Consider the following 20,897-nt stretch of genomic DNA (forward strand, 5'->3'; position numbering starts at 1 on the left):
CAATGATTCTATTTAGTCAGAAGATGCCATTTTTCAAAATATTAATTATCTTACAGGTTTTTTTTTTAATGAAATCTAGGTTTGAGATTTGGTTTCTTCCCAATGAGCAAGGACTTTAACAAATGATTGCACATAGTTATTATTACAGTGTTATTATTTTGCCTTAAACTTCTTCACACACATTTTCCTGAAAGGTTTACATGTAGATACATATATACGTACACGTACGTACACACACACACACACACACACACACACACACACACACACGCACATGCACATGCACACACATACACAAACACACTCTCTCACACACAATACACACAGACATGCACACATAGAATTAGAGGCAGAGTAAATGTTCCACAACTTCATATCCCCCCATCTCAGAGGTTTGCTGTTGTTGTTGTTGTTGTTGTTGTTTTGTAAATTACAGCAACAAAAGTTTGCCTTTAAGACCAAAAATCGTTATAGGAAGGAGCAATGCAGCATAAAATACCTTCTGCAAACTCTTTTTCCTCTAGAATGGACAGAATGAGTAAGAGTTTGCCATTATTCACAGTAAAAAAAAAAGGATAAAGCTAAATATTCAATCAAGGATGGTATAAAGTAAAATGACTCTAAGTATAACTTGAAATTCAATTATACAAAATGTTGGTACCATGTGCCCCTGACTATTTAAATCTGTGTGGAAACTGAGTGTGTTTACAAATCTCACTCTGATTATTGTTCCATGAAAGAAAAGAAAAGGGGACTTCAGCTAATAAAATGCATAACCTATATATTTCAGTGCAGGTGTAATCATTTACAATCATTACTGCATTCAAATGATATCCCAATATCCATCACTTCTTTCTTTTCAAAACAGATGAGGCAGTATCTACAATTCCAAGCAGCCCAGCAGATGGAGAAGAGAACCTGGGCAAGGAAAAAGGTACAGATCACGAAACCAGCTAAGAAAAACCAAATCCTCAAAGGGGATTTTAAAAAGCAATATTTTCTGTTAAGCCTACGAAAACCCACGCTCAAGCTTTAAAGGCCAGATGTCAGATAAGTACTTCTGGGATGTCTTTTAGAAAAGCCTTTTTAATGAACCACTTGGCATCATAGTTGCCAGCGGGGATCGATGGCATGCATTTTCAACTGCAGTTATTATAGATTTCCCATAAAAAAAAAAATCTTGTGGGTCACAGGGAACTGCGAGGCACATATCTGTGGGAATGCTCACATCCATAAATGTATGCTTGCTTTCATGACAGCAGCATTTGATCCAGTTTGCTGTGGTCCAGAAGGAAAGAAAACAAAACTGACTACCCAAGGCAGAGCTGAGGGAAGGTGCTCTTCATTTATGACAGACTGTGCTGGGCACTCTGGTCTTTTTTTGTGTGTGCGTTTGCTTGCTTTGTTTTTTGTTTTGTAGTCCTGATTCCTGGCGATGACACGGATAAGTACCTGCAGTTTTTCTAGGCAGGTTTTTAGAAGTGCTTTAGTTTTTGATTAATACTTAAAAATCAAGGAGTAAGGGGCAAACAACAGAGAGCTGATGCCTAATTTAATCTTTCCAGCTGAGTTTTACCCTCTTGGGTTGCTCAGCTTTCCACAAGGAATGAAGTATAGAATTGTACTGCTCTGGCATGACGTCACTGCATTAATTGGGAACGCTTCCTTTTCATTCTTCTGGATCCATCAGTAATGAGCATGGAACACAATTTTAAAAATTGTAGCTTTGAATAATTCAAAGCAGGGTCTCTCTGTATCAGCATACAGCATTCAAACAAGCGCACTGGAAAATTAATGCATTATGTGGTATAATATATTTATTAATTACATTTGTAGAGCTGCCCATTTTCCCAGGAAGTCTGGGCAGTGAACACAAAACCTAATCAGAAAATGACACTATAACTCAAAAGAAATTGGGTCAAGTTGCCTAAAAGTTTTATTATCAGTGTCAAACATCCATGCCAGAGCTCCAGCAACAACCCAGGCCCTAGATTTGCAACCTTTTGAACGACCAATAAGGTTGGGGCTACCTGTATTTCAGGGGAGATGCAGTTTCTAAGACAGGTGTCATGACAGTTCAATCACATGTAGGAAGCAAAGAAGGTGATTTTAAGAGTGATAGACCAGATCCATTACCAGAGCAACAAGTGGAAAAGTGTGGTTTAGATCCAAAACATGAAGAAGGCATGTGCACAAAGCTCAGTTAGGCACCTTCCGAATTCACATAAGTATAAGGGGTGGGAGGAATAAAGCCTTGCAAAATTCTGTCGCTATAACCAATAAAAATAGATATAGTTTTAACCTTCATGTAGAACTGATTTCTTGGCTTGGTCTACATAGTAGGGCTGACAGTATGTTTTGTGGAGCCCATCAGGTAACGGTTTTATCAGTGGGGCCTGGATCATGCCCACTCTGCAAGATCAAGTAGAAAAGAAAAAACCAAAAGGGACAGGTTGTGCCACAAGGTCATGACATGTGGGGCTTTAAAGAGGAAAACCCACATCGTGAATTGCACCTAGAAGCTAACTGGGAATCAGTATAATTCATATAGTAATGTTATATAGGCATTATCATGGCATTCTGTATATGCTGTTGTGTTTTGGAATAGTTAAATAGTTGAAATGTCTGGATGCCGTTTAAGGATAGTGTGATGTACTAGTCCTGTTGAGAGACTACTGAGGCATGGATGGCTGTGAGTAATGCTTCTCAGTCTAAGAATGAGCACAATTAGTGCACAAGATATTGTCTCTGGCAGGGGTGAAATGGAAAATTTGTTACTACCGATTCTATGGGTGTGGCTTGGTGGGGGGGTAATGTGATGGGGTGGGCATGGCCAACTTTTTTTTTAACTTTTAAAAGCATTTTTTCTACAACCTCTTCAACCGAAGAGGCTGTAAAAAAAATGCTTTTAAAAGCCTCTGATGATCAGGCAACTCAGCTGGGATTGCCAGAGGAAAAAAAAGTTTTTAAAGGATTCTGACGATCCCAGCTGAGTTGCCTGATCACCAGAACCTTTTAAAAACATTTTTTCTACAAGCTCTTTGGCCGAAGAGCTTGGAGAAAACATGCTTTTAAAAGGTTCTGGAGATCAGGCAACTCAGCTGGTATCGCCAGAGAAGCCTTGTAAAAGGTTTTTTTTTACAACCTCTTTGGCTGAACAGGTTGTAGAAAAAATGCTTTTAAAGGGTTCTGACAATCCCAGCTGAGCAGCACAATCATCAGAGGTTTTTTTTTTTACTTTTAAAAGCATTTTTTCGGCGGAAGAAAAAATGCTTTTAAAAGTAAAAAAAAAACCTCTTATGATCGCATGGCTCAGCTGGGGCGGGGGGGGGGGCAGGGATTTTTGCTACCTGTTCTCCAAATCACCACCCGCCATTGCTACTGTATCGGGCAATCCATTGTCCATTTTTTTGAAGAATAGAGTCCTTATCTCCTGAACTTGGCAGGATTTCCTCAAAAGAAGCAGCAGAAAAAGACTAGTTTGATTAGTAAGACTGATCAGCAGAATAGTTTTTATAATGTTTCTCTATCTGCTTCCATAGATACACCTATCTTTGGGATATGGACTAAGTAATTTCACGGGGGTGGTGGTGAGGGAACCCTTAGATGGCATTTTTCCCATTTGGAACACTTTCCAATTTGTACAAATACAGAGAGACACCTCATCATCTTCTTCCATTCCAAGGGACAAATGCTGACAAGTTAGAATGGCTGAAATCATAATTAAAGTGTTCTTGCACTTCAGCAATGGTGTTTTTTTTAATAGTTTTTTTTCTATCCTTGACACTGATAGGTTGCCCAATAAATAAATTACCACAATATGATACACGGACATCCTCAGGAGAGCCAAAGTCCACAAGATGGAGAGTGCAGTTTTGCAACCAAAGACTTGCGTCTTTTGTATATGTACAGGTAGTCCTCGACTTACGATCACCATTGAGCCCAAAAATTTCTGCTGTGAAGTGAAGCATTTGTGAAATGAGTTTTGCCCCATTTTATGACCTTTCCTGCTACAGTTATTAAGTGAATCACTGCAGCTGATAAGAGAGTAATGTGGTTGTTAATTGAATCTGGCTTCCCTATTGATTTTGCTTGGCAAGAGGTTACAAAACGGGATCACATAACCTTGGGACACAGCAATTATCATAAGTATGAACCAGTTGCCATGCGTCTGAATTTTGAACATACGAGCACGGGGCTGCTACAAAATTCATAAGTGTGAAAAAGAATCATGTGATTTTTTTCAGTGCTGTTGTAACTTTGAACAGTCGCTAAGTGAACTGTTGTAAGTCGAGGACTAACCTATACATGACGGCATTATTCGTAGAATGTGGGCATGCTTTCAGTCACAGCCGCACAATTTTTCACACAGAGATGCTGCTGGTTTATTAAGTCAAGAATGATACTTTTAATGTGATTAAAATTCCCGTTCTGGATTTAGAATTCTCCAAAGAGCAACCAGCAATCTTTCACTCTTTCTATATTTTCATTTATACCAACAATTTTTTAAAATTTACATTTATATCCCGCCCTTCTCCGAAGACTCAGGGCGGCTTACAGTGTATAAGGCAATAGTCTCATTCTATGTGTATATTTACAAAGTCAACTTATTGCCCCCCCAACAATCTGGGTCCTCATTTTACCTACCTTATAAAGGATGGAAGGCTGAGTCAACCTCAGGCCGGGCTTGAACCTGCAGTAATTGCAGGCTGCTGTTTTCTAATAACAGGCTTCTAACAGCCTGAGCTATTACGGAAACAAAGAAGAAACTGATGAAGGGTTGTTGTTTTTTTGGGGTTTTTTTTTGCTGGCTGGGTATTCTGGGAGTTGAAGTCCTCCAGGCTTAAAGTTGCCAAGGTTGGAGACCTCTGGTATATACCACTTCGCCATTTATGAGTTGCTGCTATTCTTGCAATGACTTTACACCTGATTTTTTTTTCCTTAATTGTTACACGAAATCAGAACAGGGGCACCTCATGTCTATTAAAAATTTAAATGAAGTAGTGTTTGTAAATAAGTTCATATTTGTTCAGACTGTTTCCCCCTCTCCCAAGCCAGTATACTGTTTCCACCAGCAATATATGATACCTTGCAATCTCTGCAGCTTGTTCGGTTTCTTTGTCCTACACTTGAGACTAGTCTTGTAATGTTCAGATCTACCATCTGGCATTGCTTTATTTGGCTTGTCTTTTCGCAGGAAAATCCCAATTGCTCTGTAATTTCTCCCAGTCCACCCAGGCTCATGTCCAACAAACCAATTCTGGTTCAAGCGCTTTCTTCAGCACAAAGTTAACCCAAAGCTAACCATTAATGAATGAATGCAGCTGTGCGCATTTCATCCCAGTATGAAAACACATACATGCACGCACGCACACACACAAATACAAAAACAGAATAATAACATTTTAGAACCAACTTAAGGGAAGAAAAGCACTTATTTAAGATACATTTAAACTCTGATAAACGATGATAATATATTACCCTTTAAAGATTTAGCAGTTAAAATGAGTCACTCTTGACCACTAATAGTTCACTGTTTTCAAATTATTACAGAATTTATGATTGAATATTCTCATGAATGCACAATTATACGTCATTGGTTTTTTAAAAGAAGCTTTCATACTGTCAGTGGATTATAAAAAATACCATATCTTTTTCTTTTAAGTGAGATGCAGATTTCAAGTAGAAAATCACAAAGAATAATGCACCTTTAAAAATATCCCAAACTGAGTAATGGCAGTTCAAAATGAAATGTAATCTTTCTCACTCCGTGCAAATTAATCCATGCAAATAACTTATTTGTTTCTACGTTTTAATACACATTATATAACCATTTTTTTGAGACAGACTAGAGTTGTACAATGTTCTGGATCCAAAAATCCAGGGGCCGGTGAATGGCGCAGGCTGGTAAGGCCTGTTATTAAGAACAGCCTGTTATTAAGAACACAAAGCCTGCAATTACTGCAGGTTCGAGCCCGGCCCAAGGTTGACTCAGCCTTCCATCCTTTATAAGGTAGGTAAAATGAGGACCCAGATTGTTGGGGGGGCAATAAGTTGACTTTGTAAAAAATATACAAATAGAATGAGACTATTGCCTTATACACTGTAAGCCGCCCTGAGTCTTCGGAGAAGGGCGGGGTATAAATGTAAACAAAAAAAAATAAAAAAATAAAAAAAATAAAAATAAAAAGAAGTTTCAAAGCATACAGGGGCAATAAGCACCTGACTGCAGTTCTTCAACCAAACACAGCTCCGCCAGGATCCTGTGGCACAGTCCAGGTTCTGTTGAAATTATTAGCACTTGCTTTATGCGTCAAAAGAATTTTATATAAATGTCACATACATGAAACTATTGAGGACAGCCATCCTCAATCTGCTTTTGTCTAGATATGTTAAGGATGTCAACATAGTGGTTGAAAATTCAGGAAGTTGTGACCCCAATTTACACGACTGAGGATGGTGGATACAGGTCCTTTCTAGATTTAAAACTGAAATTTATTATTACTGTCCACAGTTCTTTTAAATATATGACCTCGAGGAGAAAGCTTTGCATTACATTAGCAGTCACCTTCATTATCGGTTCCTCCATGTCCTGATTTAACTATACAGGGGAAAAAAATAGTATCTGTCACATTATGTACCCCTTCTGCATAATATACTAATTTTAATTCATTACAACTTAATAAAAGTAATTGTGCATTTGAAGGTCAACTAAATTAAATCATATGTTAATTAATCTTAAAATTAAGGTACCAATTATTATATTTCCAGGTGTTCATGAAGCTTTCCTATGGGAAAACTGTATAGGAAATATTTCTGCTTTCCTATATACTAAGTTGAAATTAAGAAGGTATAAGGGAAAATATGTTTTATTTAACCCCTGTGTCTGTCTCAGCTAGTCTTTAACTGTATAATTTCAGAGAGGTGCAAAGTTTTGTAAGATACACATTGCAGATATGGATAGATTCTAAAATTCTTAAATCATTCAGTTGTTTGGTTATTTGAAAGCTTTAGGAGAAATAATTCAAATAAAGTGCAAAGAAAACAAAAAACCTTGAAAGCATTCCTTTATTTTTGAAGAAAAATATGGGAGATGCAGTATCTGTATTTGGCAGTGGCTAATATTCTTTCAAGGGATGTTGAAGTCGTTTCAAGTAGCTGTATGTGAAGTGCTCAGTAATTAGAGGCACATATTGAAGAAAATGCTGATTTTGAACATTTACCTAAGTTTTTGATAGGCAGAGAAATTGAGAAGACTTTAAGTAATCCAAATGAATAATCCAAATTGGCTATGTACCCAGGCCTGGGGCTGAGAATGTGTTAAGGGCCCTATTACTTAGTTTCACTATTAGTTGATTAATCATCATCATGACTGCTGTTATATTTATTTATTTTGTAAATTATTGTTTTAACATCTTTTAAATTGTTTTGATTGTTTTAGAATTTTAGAATTGTAAGGCTCCCAGAATCACTTGGTTGAGTTGGACAGCTATAGAGAATGAATGAATGAATGAATGAATGAATGAATGAATGAATGAATGAATGAATGAATGAATGAATGAATGAATGAATGAATGAGGCTTCTTAGGTAAAGCTCCCTACCCTTGTTAGTAACTAAAGGATTCAGTCCAGGGAACCATACAACTTTACACAGCTAATGGACATTCACATCTATGTCTGAAAGAAAACAGCTTATATGTCTGTAGCTTTATGAGTCATGTTCAAAAATTCTTATTCCTCTAAGACAATATAATGAGTTCCAGAAATCAAGATAGATTTTCAGAGGGTGGGGGTTTTTTTTTGTTTTGTTTTTTTGCTTTTTGTCTTTGGGAATCTATTGCCAAGATTGCAGTAGGCAAACTAATTAAGCACAGGATAATACCCCCCCTGAAACAACTACTGCACAACTTGTAAGCACTCCAAACTTGTAAGAAGAAGGATTCATTCTTAAAATGAACTTGAATCATTATACTTTGTTTTTATACTTCTGATCTGATGAGCCAGGGGAGGATATCTAATTGTATTTACTTTACAACTTCAAGGCTTGCCAGAGATAATATACTAGCTAGCCTAAAGCTTATGTGAAGACAACTCTTCCAAATTCCCTAATCTGGGAGGAGGAATGAAACTATTCTTTGTGGCTGCTATCTATTCTGTATTCAAATAGAGAAGGTGTCAAGCTGGTGAGGTGGGTAGATGGTGACAGCAAAACCATCTTCAGGGAGATGACATATTTAAGTAACCGCTGTCAGAGTTTGTTGCAGAAATCACATCCAGAAAGCACACACAGATAACTGATTCAGCAGGATTCATTAAATAAGAAATTTCTTTATATACATAATATAACATGAGACATATATGCAATACCAACAGAAGTTCTCAGAATCAGAAGCATAATCACAGAAGCACAGTTAACAGAAGGAAGGACAATAACAGGAGCACACAACTTATATTTATACATATCAGTTAACCTAAGCCACGCCCAGGCTCCAAGCTGTTTCAGCTCCCAAACAGTCCTCATTGGCTGATTCAGTTGCTATGCCTATACATTGGCTGACCTTGTTACCATATCCTATTCCAGCCAGTCCCCAATTGCTGACTTATTGCCATGTCTATCCCAGTTGCCATGTCCTATTCCAGTTTATGAATATACTCTGACAACCACTACTGCTTACTCAGGCAACTCACTATGGCACTTTATAAAATAGGAACAACCGAGAATAAAATGAAGCAGAAGTTGCAACCTGTGAAATTCTAATGGAAAAGGAAGAAGGAGAACAATTCCTTCTGGATTGCCTTGTTCTTCTGGCTACCAGAACTTGGTGCAAATTTGTTTTCAATGCCTAGTGTTCCATGTGATCCACTGCCAGAGTTAAGAGAGAAAAATTTCCTTCTTTCCTTTTTATTTTCTGCTTTTATCAATGATTCTCCCCTAAGCTGCTAGTACTAAGTTTTCAGATGCCTCTGTTGATTATTCCCCACTGCTCATCATGTATTGTATGGTATATTATCACCAGTATTTGCACAATGAAATCAAGATTTTACTTTGGGACAGCCCAAAATATCTAACCCAGGGGTAGTCAAACTTTTTATACCTACCACCCACTTTTGTATCTCTGTTAGTAGTAAAATTTTCTAACCGCCCACCGGTTCCACAGTAATGCGCTGTGTATCGTCGTCTGCACATGCCTCTCATGCATCCTGGATTAGATTTGGGGGTGGGGTGCAGGCTACCAGCTCTGCTTGTCTATTACAGCTGAATGGTGTGTGGGGAGATGCACGAGCTATTCTGGGATGAGGCTCTTCTGTTTGTGGTCGCACTATAGCGCCATTTAGTTTCACTTACATAACATGAACTAAACTGTATGCATGGGCAATACAAATAGTATATTTTCAGAAATTTAAATTGTCACAGGGAATTTTATGAAAACCTAATGAAAATGTTTTTAAATAATGCTATGATTTTTTTTAAAAAAAGTCAATTAAATTAAAAAAAAGGAAAATACTTCAGTATCGGACAAAACCCCTACCGCCCACCATGAAAGCTGGAACGCCCACTAGTGGGCGGTAGGGACCAGGTTGACTACCACTGATCTAACCATTTATTCGGAACATGGAGCTAATGTTTTTAATTCGAGGTGGTTTTTTTTGGGGTGTGTGTGTGTGTGTAGAGTATATTTATCATTCTACGCTATCATTTTTAATATCTTGATCTAAAATTCATTGCTAAATCAAAATTTCTAGTTATTGCTTTCCAAATTAGATATGCATAATGAGCAAGATAATGTCATGTGTTATTCTTCTATATTTTGCCATTTTTGTGCACTCTATCATTTTCTGATGACTCATTTGTCCTATTTTCTTTCATATGTTTCCATTAGGAATACAGTGATTTTTCTAGAGTCTGATGGAGAAGCTATTTAAAACTCATTCCACAGATAATGAGAAACTGCCACTCATTAAATATTAGAGTAACTAATGTGGCAACTCCCATTTATCTTTCATAATATATTCAAGATATGGGAGGGGGGTGTTTCTGTATTTATTGAACGTGGTGGTGGTTGTTTTTGAAACCAGCTACTTTACAGTACCAGTACTGTGGACAAGCATATAACACAAAATGTTAAGATGCTGTTAAGAGCATCTCTTCATGTGGATCATGTTTTCTACAATGGTTTATGCATGATTCACAAGGTCAATATGTTTGATGATGGCCAGTTGTCACATGCAGTGTGTGTGTATCTGTGTGTGTTTTGCCTTTGCTAGCATTGAAAAGCACTAGTTACTTTATTGCAACGGTGTCAAACTCGCGGCGTCACGGTGGCATCACATGATATTGGAACTTTTTCCCCTTTGCTAAACCGGGTGTGGCCGTGGCTTGTGCATGATACGTCCAGGCTGCAGCTGCGAGTTTGACAGCCTGCTTTATTGGATAAAGTGCTATCAAATAATATCTGTAATATTTTCTTTTTAGAAAAGGACAGTTGTAAGAGAGTGCTGAGAAAACTTTCCTGTGATCCCATTGCCCAAAACGTATCAATAAAATTTTACTTTAGGAGCCACCATATATTCTAAAAAATCAAGATTAATTAGTTCTTTTAATTAATTTGTTTATTTTCTCTTCTGTCGTGTTCTCATCATACACTAAATAATAATGTATTTATTGAACAAATTCATATGGCCATTCAGCTCATACACGGTCACCCCCAGATGGCTTACAAAATTATAGAAACAATAATAAAATATCCTCCCTAAATCCCAAATTTTAATGCCAAAAATTAATCAGGCTCTCTCTATATTTAAGAGATCTGCACAGCTATCCTGCAAAGTTTGCTGAGAGTGAAGATTCCTTCTTGTTTATCATGAGATGAAATAATGCTGTGTATTTCAGTGATTGTGTTTCAATTTTTTTTACTACCGATTCTGTGGGTGTGGCTTGGTGGGCGTGGCAGGGGAAGGATACTCTAAAGTGTCCATTCCCACCCCACTCCATGGAAAGGATACTGCAAAATCCCCATTTCTTCCCGATCAGCTGGGACTTGGGAGGCAGAGAATAGATGGAGGCGGGGCCAGTCAGAATTTTTACTACCGGTTCTCCGAACTACTCAAAATTTCCGCTACCGGTTCTCCAGAACTGGTCAGAACCTGCTGAAACCCACTTCTGGTGTATTTGTTTTAAGAATTGTTTTATGACCTTTGTATGGAAGTTATTACTGAGGGGACAACTGAGGCCGTTTGTAATTCCCAAATCAACTTTTGGTGCCTCTTAAACGTGAGCCTGACCAAAATTACCAGGTTTTGACTCTTTTAAATAGTAGAAAAACCCCAGGAATTCCTCCTAAACCCACAAAATAAATAAAAGTTGTTGGACCTGCCCAGCAGTAATACTTACTTCCTATCTTCAAACTGTCCTCTGAAGCCTTTATCTCCCACCCACTCTCGCAAACATCAGGTATGCCCTCACACTTTCAAAACATTGCTTGTTTCTGTTTTATTGTACACCCCACTGAGTGGTTTAGAAATTTAAATACAAATTAAGGAAATAATCCTTCAGACAAAAGAAAAGCTGGCCTAGAAAACTGAACAATGAGTAATTCATTCCCACCTCGGAGGTGGTGTTATATCAGTTCTATGCTGTCAAGGCAAGAATACTTTAATTATCTTTCTCTCATAGAAAAGAAGATTGCTTTAGCATTTGCAGGTATTATAATGAAGCCTTTCTTTTCTACATCTTCGCTCTTTTTTCAAGCTGGAATAATGTTTATTTCCTCTGGCGATTTTATAATATGGAGAAACTTTCCCCCCCCCCCCCACTTTCTCTGCTCATCAGAATTCCTTTGCCATGTGAAGTAGAATCTGTTTCCAGTTTAATGGAAGGGAATCTCCTCTCTTGGATTCTACCTGATCTAATGTTGGTATGGAGATAAAGAATCCTGAGAAGTGAGAGCACAAGCTTTGCAGCTTTCTCATAGGTAGTATCTGGGTTTGTTGAGAGGCCGATGGCAATCCTAGGGTACCACATAGTTGCGAGGCAGCCTGTTTCTCTTTAAATTATTATTTTTCAGTTTTTATTTTTCAAAACTATTTTTATTATTTTCCAATTAAAGCATCCTTTAATGTGGCATGCAAATATTTGCTGTTTTTTTCTGTCCTGTTGTAAATGCATTTAAGCTTTTTTGCTGGCGCAGCCACCTATATATCACCCACAACAGTAAGGACCAGCAAAGAACCCTCTAACCACTCACACTGTTTGCACCCATGAATATGTAAACTGCCCATAAATCCATATAAACTAGAGTTCATCTCAATCTGAACCTTTATTACAATGGCTTGGCATGAAATCTTGGAAAAAATATAAAAGCATTTTGGAGTCAAAACTCAAGAATTTCATCCTCGATTTTATGGTCCTTCAATTTGTAATACATTTTTTCTCAGTTTATGAAGCAGAAGAATACTGTAATCATGCATCAGCTTCTGTGCACAACATTACCTATGATTTGGGATGCCTGGTTGATTTCTTTCCCTGTAGAATTATTGCAGTCATTTTTCACAAGGTACTTAAAATAAAATGCAATTAATCTGTCTTGTTCATAAGAACCAACTTCTCCCATTTTAAATTCAGGTAAATTAGTCATGCTCTGTCCAGGGCTTAGTTGTATGACCCATTAGAAATATATAAAAAAGCTATGCAAGACTTAGCTGAAGAAATAGTGTTTTTTCCTTGTAGCGTTTTCCTACAAGCGCACAATCTCTTTTTGGGGACGATCATCTAAGTCCATGATGATGATCATCTAGGTCCTATGGGACGCGTGCCCGAGGTGGCATGCAAAACCATCTTTCCAGGCACATGAGCTGTCTCACAATTCACCTGCAGCTGTGCATGCATTCATGCCCCAGCTGGTGTTCGGGTCTCCGGTATGCATGCACACAATTCAGGGGACCCAGTTGATCTTCAGAGCTCTCCTTCACATGCATACGCATTTGCGCTTGTGTGCAAGAATACTTGTGCACAGCATGTGCATGCATAGACAGCATTCGCGGACGAGCATTGTGCGTATAAAAACCGTGCATATGCGCAGATGATGTGATTGTGTGCACAGCACATGGGGAGCCGCACAAAACGTGTGCATGGCAGATGGTGTGGTTGCACATGCAGTGCATGGGGAATGTTGTGACTCCGGCTCCCGAGCCTGTCCTCATGGAGGAAGATGACTCTGAAAGTGAAGGGGAGGAGCTGACAAGGCCTCCCTCTCCATGACCCTCCTTTCTGGCAACGCCTCAGGTTCCAGCTGAAGGCCAGGAGCAGGGCATGTTGGAGCACCCACTTATAGAGAGTGATGAAGATCAATCTTGGATTGATCCCAGGCAGCGTCAGAGGGAGAGGCGTGCGCAACAAAGGAAGAGGCGTGGAAGGGCCAGAGATTGCTGAGTCACTGAGCCATGCTCCACAGGGGATAAAAGTGGGTAGGGTTGCTCTGCAGGCTCTGTGACAGACAAAAACTGCATATCGTGAGCTTCGGATGGGAATTTTTTTTGGAATTAAGGCTTGGACTTTGTGAATGACTTCAGACTACCCTTTGAACTCTTGGTTGCCCCAGCAACGGACTACAGATACGCTGACTCCTGTTTCTAGAGGTGATAAGAAACTTGGCAGGCATTTGGAAAGTAGCTGCCAGAACTTTTATCTGCTAAAGGGATTCAGGTCGGCTTGTAAAGATAAATTACTGGTAGCCGTCGTTTGCTCATGTGTCGTCCTATGTGAGGTGGGGGAACAGAACAGGGAAGGAGCCATGTGTTAACATGGATAGCATGCACGCACAGTGCGCAAAGCGCGTACCTGTTCGGCACTTGGTTGAGTAAAAGGTTCACCACCACTGATCTACGTTTTTGTCCATTGGTTATGGCAGGATGAGCGCAATCAGATTGTTGCCTGAGCCTCATATTAAGGACTAAGAGAGTGACTGGACCAGCTTTCATGCCTAAAGTGTGACTAGAACTCACAGTCTCCTAGTTTCTTGCCTTGTGCCTTAACCCCCAGACCAGCTGGATCTCCGGAGAAATGACAATAACCTTGCTTAATTTTCAGCCTTGCATATCCATTATTTTCAAAACTTGGCTTGTGTTTATGTTTAAGCAGAGATGTTTTTCTAAATCTAGGATGAAAGGAAAAAGTTATACTGAGGAGAAAGAAGTGAAGATGGTGGGGACATTAACAATTTATTGCAAAAGTTTTAACTATTTGTAAATAGATAAGTAACAAAGATAAAATCTTTGTAGCTATAGATATACTTTTTATAGTCCAATCCTTGAATTAACTAGATAAACATGGCCAGTATGACTTTCTAAGGTTGCCTTGTATTAAAGCACTTTTAATCATTTATCTCTTCTGTTTTTGAGAGACAGGATATATTTCATCCTTATATGTTTGATTAGTATAGCTGTGATCATGTTTAATACCTCCTAAACAAGTGCAATAATGATGAACCTGTCCTCTATAAATGAACAAAGGGAGAACAATGATCATATAACTCTGCTATGAAATGGAGAAATAAAGGACTAGACTGGTGACATGCATTATATTTATCTGACTGGTGAAGGATATTGCATTCTACTAAAACGATTTTGTTCTCCACTCTGATAGTTGTCCCTTATGATATCCAAGCACATATTTGGATTACATATAGGATATCAGAAAAACATTGGGAAGAATTAGGTTTTAATCCATTGATTGACCTTAGAATCATCCTACTTTTTTTTAGACTAAAATGCCTCCCAGACATTATTCTTCTGCTAATAAATGAACATTTAAGTGACGAGAGAGAGCGAGAGAAAGACACAATTCATATAAAGTGCCTGGTTTTTCTATATTCAAGGAAGTGTATATAAAAGTCAAAATCAGTTTGACTACACTATGATCTTTTGCTCCTCCTCAATGAAGTGAAAAATAGTTAACATATTTTAACAACAAATACTTTTTTCAAGAGCCAGAATAGAAAAATATGCTATGAACATATTTCCATTTAGAAATACTTTATATTTTAGGATTATTGAAACAGTTACTTACATTTTTAAAACTTTTCTATCTGGTGTGTGTGTGTGTGTGTGTGTGTGTGTGTGTGTGTTTGTGTACACATGTATATGTGTCTGGCTCCTTGAAATACATAGAAGATCAGATTACACAAGAACTTCCTTTTTTACTATATAGTTAGTTATTTTTTAACACTTGTCTCACATTTCCCAGCCACTGGATTTTCTTTATGAAACGGGCTTGCTACCTTCCTTTATTTTACGCCTGTTAATCTGAAAAGTAAATCTATCCTTAGGCTTGAATATTTGGTTTAATATTAGCATTTGAGAGAAGAGTCTTCAATACAGACTTGACCTTAACGATTTTGAAAGTCAGAATCTGCATATCAGTGTAATATCTGTCTTGGCAGCTTAAATAACATAGCCTTAACTCTCTGAGGTTATTTTCTTTAAAACATGATATGTATGAAAAACTGAAATGGAAAATCCTCATATCTTTATGTGGAGTAAAATTCTATGTCATTTCACTAATATCTGATTTGCAATTTTAGTTTCCCTAATGAAATTATATTTTATTACAGGGTTCTGCTCCAAGTTACTGATGGACAATACAAATTAAAATAAACCTCCAGTATTGAAAAGAAAAAGGACATATGATCATCATTTTGAATTATAGGCAACTATGGTGGTTATATGCTTGATATGTATATCGTATTTTATAAGTTCGTTTGCTGGAATCTGCAGTTTAAAGACTATCCAGTGAAGTTCTGTAAGGCCCAGAAAGCTATTCCAGCTGAAATAGATCAATACACTAGCTGGATCAGTAGTTCAGCTCACATAAGGCAAAGATATGTATGTTCCTACTTCAGAAAACATTCATTAAGCCCTTTATGCATAAAAGCCCAATTCATACATTAAATCTAACAATAGTGTAATAGAGTAGAATACTTTATTTGGCCAAGTATGATTAGATACTTGGTCAAGTATGATTAGACAAGGAATTTGTCTCCAGTGCAGAAGCATGCTAAATAGCAGAGTAATAATAATTATAATAATACCAATAGAATAGAATAGAATAGAATAGAATTTTTATTGGCCAAGTGTGATTGGACACACAAGGAATTTGTCTTGGTGCATATGCTCTCACTGGACATAAAAGAAACGATACGTTCATCAAGGTACAACATTTACAACACAATTGATGGTCAATATATCAATATAAATCATAAGGATTGCCAGCAACAAGTTATAGTCATACAGTCATAAGTGGAAAGAGATTGATGATGGGAACTATGAAACGATTAATAGTAGTGCAGATTCAGTAAATAGTTTGACAGTGTTGAGGAATTATTTGTTTAGCAGAGTGATGGCCTTCGGGAAAAAACTGTTCTTTTGTCTAGTTGTTCTGGTGAGCAGTGCTCTATAGCGTCGTTTTGAGGGTAGGAGTTGAAACAGTTTATGTCCAGGATGCGAGGGGTCTGTAAATATTTTCACGGCCCTCTTCTTGATTCGTGAAGTATACAGGTCCTCAATGGAAGGCAGGTTGGTAGCAATTATTTTTTCTGCAGTTCTAATTATCCTCTGAAGTCTGTGTTTTTCTTGTTGGGTTGCAGAACCGAACCAGACAGTTATAGAGGTGCAAATGACAGACTCAATAATTCCTCTGTAGAACTGAATCAGCAGCTCCTTGGGCAGTTTGAGCTTACTGAGTTGGCGCAGAAAGAACATTCTTTGTTGTCCTTTTTTAATGATGTTTTTGATGTTAGCTGTCCATTTTAGATCTTGCGATATGATAGAACCTAGAAATTTGAAGGTTTCTACTGTTGATACTGTGTTGTCTAGTATTGTGAGAGGTGGAAGTATGGAAGGGTTTCTCCTAAAGTCTACCACCATTTCTACGGTTTTGAGTGTGTTCAGTTCCAGATTGTTTTGGTTGCACCACAAGGCTAGTCGTTCGACCTCTCGTCTATATGCGGATTCGTCATTGTCTCGAATGAGACCAATCACTGTTGTGTCATCTGCGAACTTCAGTAGCTTAACAGATGGATCATTGGAGATGCAGTCATTGGTATACAGAGAGAAGAGAAGTGGGGAGAGCACACAGCCTTGGGGGGCCCCTGTGCTAATTGTACAGGTATTTGATGTGATCTTGCTTAGCTTCACCTGCTGCTTCCTGTTTGTTAGGAAGCTTGTGATCCACTTACAAGTCTGTTCCGGTACCTGTAGCTGGTTTAGCTTAGTTAGAAGAATGTCTGGAATGATGGTATTGAATGCTGAACTAAAGTCTACAAAAAGGACTCTTGCATAGGTCTTTGGATAAGATAAGATAAGGTAGTAAAAAAGATGAAAAGGATAATAGTAATACAACCATCTGCATGGGTAAATATACTTTATACTTAAGACAGTACTGTGGGAATTATTTGTACAGCAGAGTAATGACCCGAGGGAAAAACTGTATATAGTAGTATCTAGTAGTTTTGGCATGCAGTGCACTGCAGGGTTGTCCCAAGGGTAGGAGTTGAATCATTTTATGTTTAGATTTAAGAGGGCTGTCGATATTTTCTCAGCCCTCCTTCTGACCCATGCAATAAGCAGGTCCTCAGTGGAAGGCAGGCTGGTTGCAGTTATTTTATTCTGCAGTCCTAACTATCTGTTGAAGTTTGTTTTTGTCCTGTTTTGTTGCTGTGCAAATCAGACAATTATAGAAGTATAAATGACAGATTCAATAATTCATCTGTAGAACTGCATCAACAGCTCAACTTTCTGAGTTGACACAGGAAAAACATTCTTTGTTGTGTCTTTTTTAATGATGGTTCTAATGTTAGGTGTCCATTTCAAATCCTGGGAGATTATAGAACCCAAAAACTTGAAGGACTCTACTGTTGATGCTGTGTTGTCTAATATAGTAAGAGGTGGTAGAATAGGATGGCTCCTCCTAAAATCCTCTCATCTCTACAATTTTAAGTGTGTTTAGCTCCAGATTGTTCCAGCTGCACCACAGGAAAGTTGTCCAACCTCCATCTATATGCAGACCCATCACCATCTTGAATGAAACCAATAATTGTTGTGTCATCTGGAAACTTCAGTACTTTAACAGAGGGATCCTTAGAGATGCAGTTGTTGGTACAGAGAGAAAAAAGTAATGGAGAACATACAGCCCTGTGCTAATTGCTCTGGTATCCAATGTGATTTCCCTAATTTCACCTGTTGCTTTCTATCCAGTGGTGGGATTCAGCCAGTTCACACCACTTCGGGAGAACTGGTTGTTAACTTTCTGAGGAGTTTGGCAAACTGGTTGTTGGAAGAAATCATTAGGGCAGAGAATCGGTTGTTAAATCCCTTGAATCCCACCACTGTTTCTATCTGTCAGAAAGTTTATAATCCATCTACAAGTATGGACAGGCACAGCTAGTTAAATCAGTTCAGAGTGAAGAATTTTTGGAATGGTGGCATTGAAATCCAAGCTGAAGTCTACAAAAAGGATCTGTGCATAGGTCCCTAGGGATTCAAGATGTTGCAAGATATAATGCAGTGCCATATTGACAGCAACAGCTGCTGATCTATTTGCACTTTAGGCAAACTCCAAGGGGTCTAACAGCAGATCCAGGATGATTTTCAAGTGGGCAAGCACTATTTTTCAAAGATTTTCATAACTACAGATGTCAGAGCAACTGGTGTGTAGTCATTCAACTCCTTGATGGAGGGTTTCTTGGGAACCGGGATGATAGTAGAGCATTTTAAGCTAGAAGGAACATAACACATCTCTACTGATTTATTAAAGATGTGCATGAAGATGGGGGCCAGTTGATCAGCACAGACTTTCAAGCAAGAAGTAATTACTGCATCTGGGCCTGATGCTTTTCCAATCTTTTGTCTATGAATTAGACCTCTCACATCCTTTTTTATGATCACCAGTGGAGGGAGGCCCAGTGGGATGGAGATAGGTGAAGGAGATTTGTTAACTGCTCCAATCTTGATTGCAGAAAATATGACTTCAGTAACAGAGTTGTTAATGCTTGGAATAAATTACCTGACTCTGTGGTCTCTTCCCAAAATCCCTAAAGCTTCAACCAAAAACTGTCTACTATTGACCTCAACCCATTTCTAAGAGGTCTGTAAGGGGCGTGCATAAGAGCACAAGCGTGCCTTCCGTTCCTGTCCTATTGTTTCTTTTCGTTATATCCAATTAATATAGTTATTACATACTCATTATATATTGTATAGTTATTACATGCTTATGCTTATATATACTGAGTGACAAAATAAAATAAATAAAATAAATAAATAAATTTGGCTACTGTTGATGTATCAGAGATGGGAAGAGTAGCAGTAGTTGACAATGATCTCCTCTCAAACCTAACTAGAGGACTAGAACACATTCAGGTCCTCTGCTAGTTGCTCATTTTCTCTGGTAAGGGAGGGAGATCTGCTATAGCATGAATGATATTCTTCAGGCTTTTCCACACATTTGCTGCTTCATTTGCTGAGAACTGATTCCTCAGCTTTTCAGAGTATCTTCTCTTTGCTGCCCTGATCTTCCTTGTTAATATATTCCTGGCCTGATTGCACAGCATCATGTCTCCATTCCTGTAGGCTTCTTCTTTGGCGCAATGTAGCTGCTTGAGATTAGCTGTGAACCGCAGTTTATTATTACTCTATATGCCGAAACTCTTGGTCGGCACACATGTTCTCATAAAAACAGATGTCACAGTATCAGTGAGTTCATCCAAGTCTGCTGAAGCAGCTTCAAAAACACTCCAGTCTGTGCAGTCAAGGCGAGCCAGTAACTCCAATTTTGGACTGCCTTATCAGTCCAAGACTATTATCCTATATCGAAGAAATCTCCACCGCTAAGTATAGTTTCTCCTCTGGCATACTGCCATCTTAATTTTTGACCACTACAGTCAAATAAACATTGTTAAACTTTAAGCATATAGTTGTTAAGCAAATCTGGCTTCCTCCATTTACTTTGCATGACAGAAGCCGGCTGAGAATGTCACAAATGATAATGAACACCTGATCCTGGGACACCACAACCATCATAAATACATGCAGGGTGCCAAGTACCCAAATTTTGATTGACCGTGGGATGCTGCAACAGTCATAAGTGCAAGGACCAGTTGTAAGTCACTTGTAACAATGGCACACACAGTGCCATTGTAACTTTGAGCAGTCACTAAACAAATTATTGTTAGTTGAGGACTAACTGTAGGACACCAAAAATGTAATTATATCTATGGGTATTGTGTAAAATTATGTTTTGTAATTTATTTGATTCTTGCCTATTTGTGTTGAACGGTTTATTAACATTGAACTAGAAACCATAAAAAAAACAGAGATCATACTAAATACTGGCAATATTTGCTTCAACACAAAAAGATTTTTTATCATTTGGATCACCTTGCTACTGTTTATTGTTGTTAGTCATGAAGTCATGTCAGACACATCGCGACCACATGGACAACGTTCCTCCAGGCCTTCCTGTCCTCTACCATCCTCGAGTCCATTTAAGTTCACGCCTATTGCTTCAGTGACTCCATCCAGCCATCTCATTCTCTGTCATCCCCCTTTTTTTTTTGCCCTCAATCGTTCCCAGCATTAGGCTCTTCTCCAGTGAATCCTTCCTTCTCATTAGGTGGCCAAAGTACTTCAGTTTCGTCTTCAGGATCTGGCCTTCTAAAGAGCAGTCAGGGTTGATCTCCTCTAGGACTGACTTGTTTGTTCGCCTTGCAGTCCAGGGGACTCGCAGGAGTCTTCTCTAGTACCAGAGTTCAAAGGCCTCAATTTTTTGGCACTCAGCCTTCCTTATGGTCCAACTTTCACAGCCATAAATCGCAACTGCGAAAACCGTAGCCTTGACTATACACACA

The 20,897-nt window shown here is 38.4% G+C and overlaps 1 protein-coding gene across 1 annotated transcript in view; it reads left to right on the plus strand.

Moving 5' to 3' along the window:
• MACROD2 (mono-ADP ribosylhydrolase 2) overlaps window positions 1-20,897 on the plus strand; it is a 1,239,845-nt gene that overhangs the window by 1,134,709 nt on the left and 84,239 nt on the right. Inside the window, exon 11 of the mRNA XM_058180509.1 lies at window positions 869-934. Coding sequence (XP_058036492.1) covers window positions 869-934 — 66 coding nt within the window. The remainder of the gene's footprint in view (window positions 1-868; window positions 935-20,897) is intronic.

The sequence above is a fragment of the Ahaetulla prasina genome, chromosome 1, assembly GCF_028640845.1.
Source record: "Ahaetulla prasina isolate Xishuangbanna chromosome 1, ASM2864084v1, whole genome shotgun sequence".
Classification (NCBI taxonomy): domain Eukaryota; kingdom Metazoa; phylum Chordata; class Lepidosauria; order Squamata; family Colubridae; genus Ahaetulla; species Ahaetulla prasina.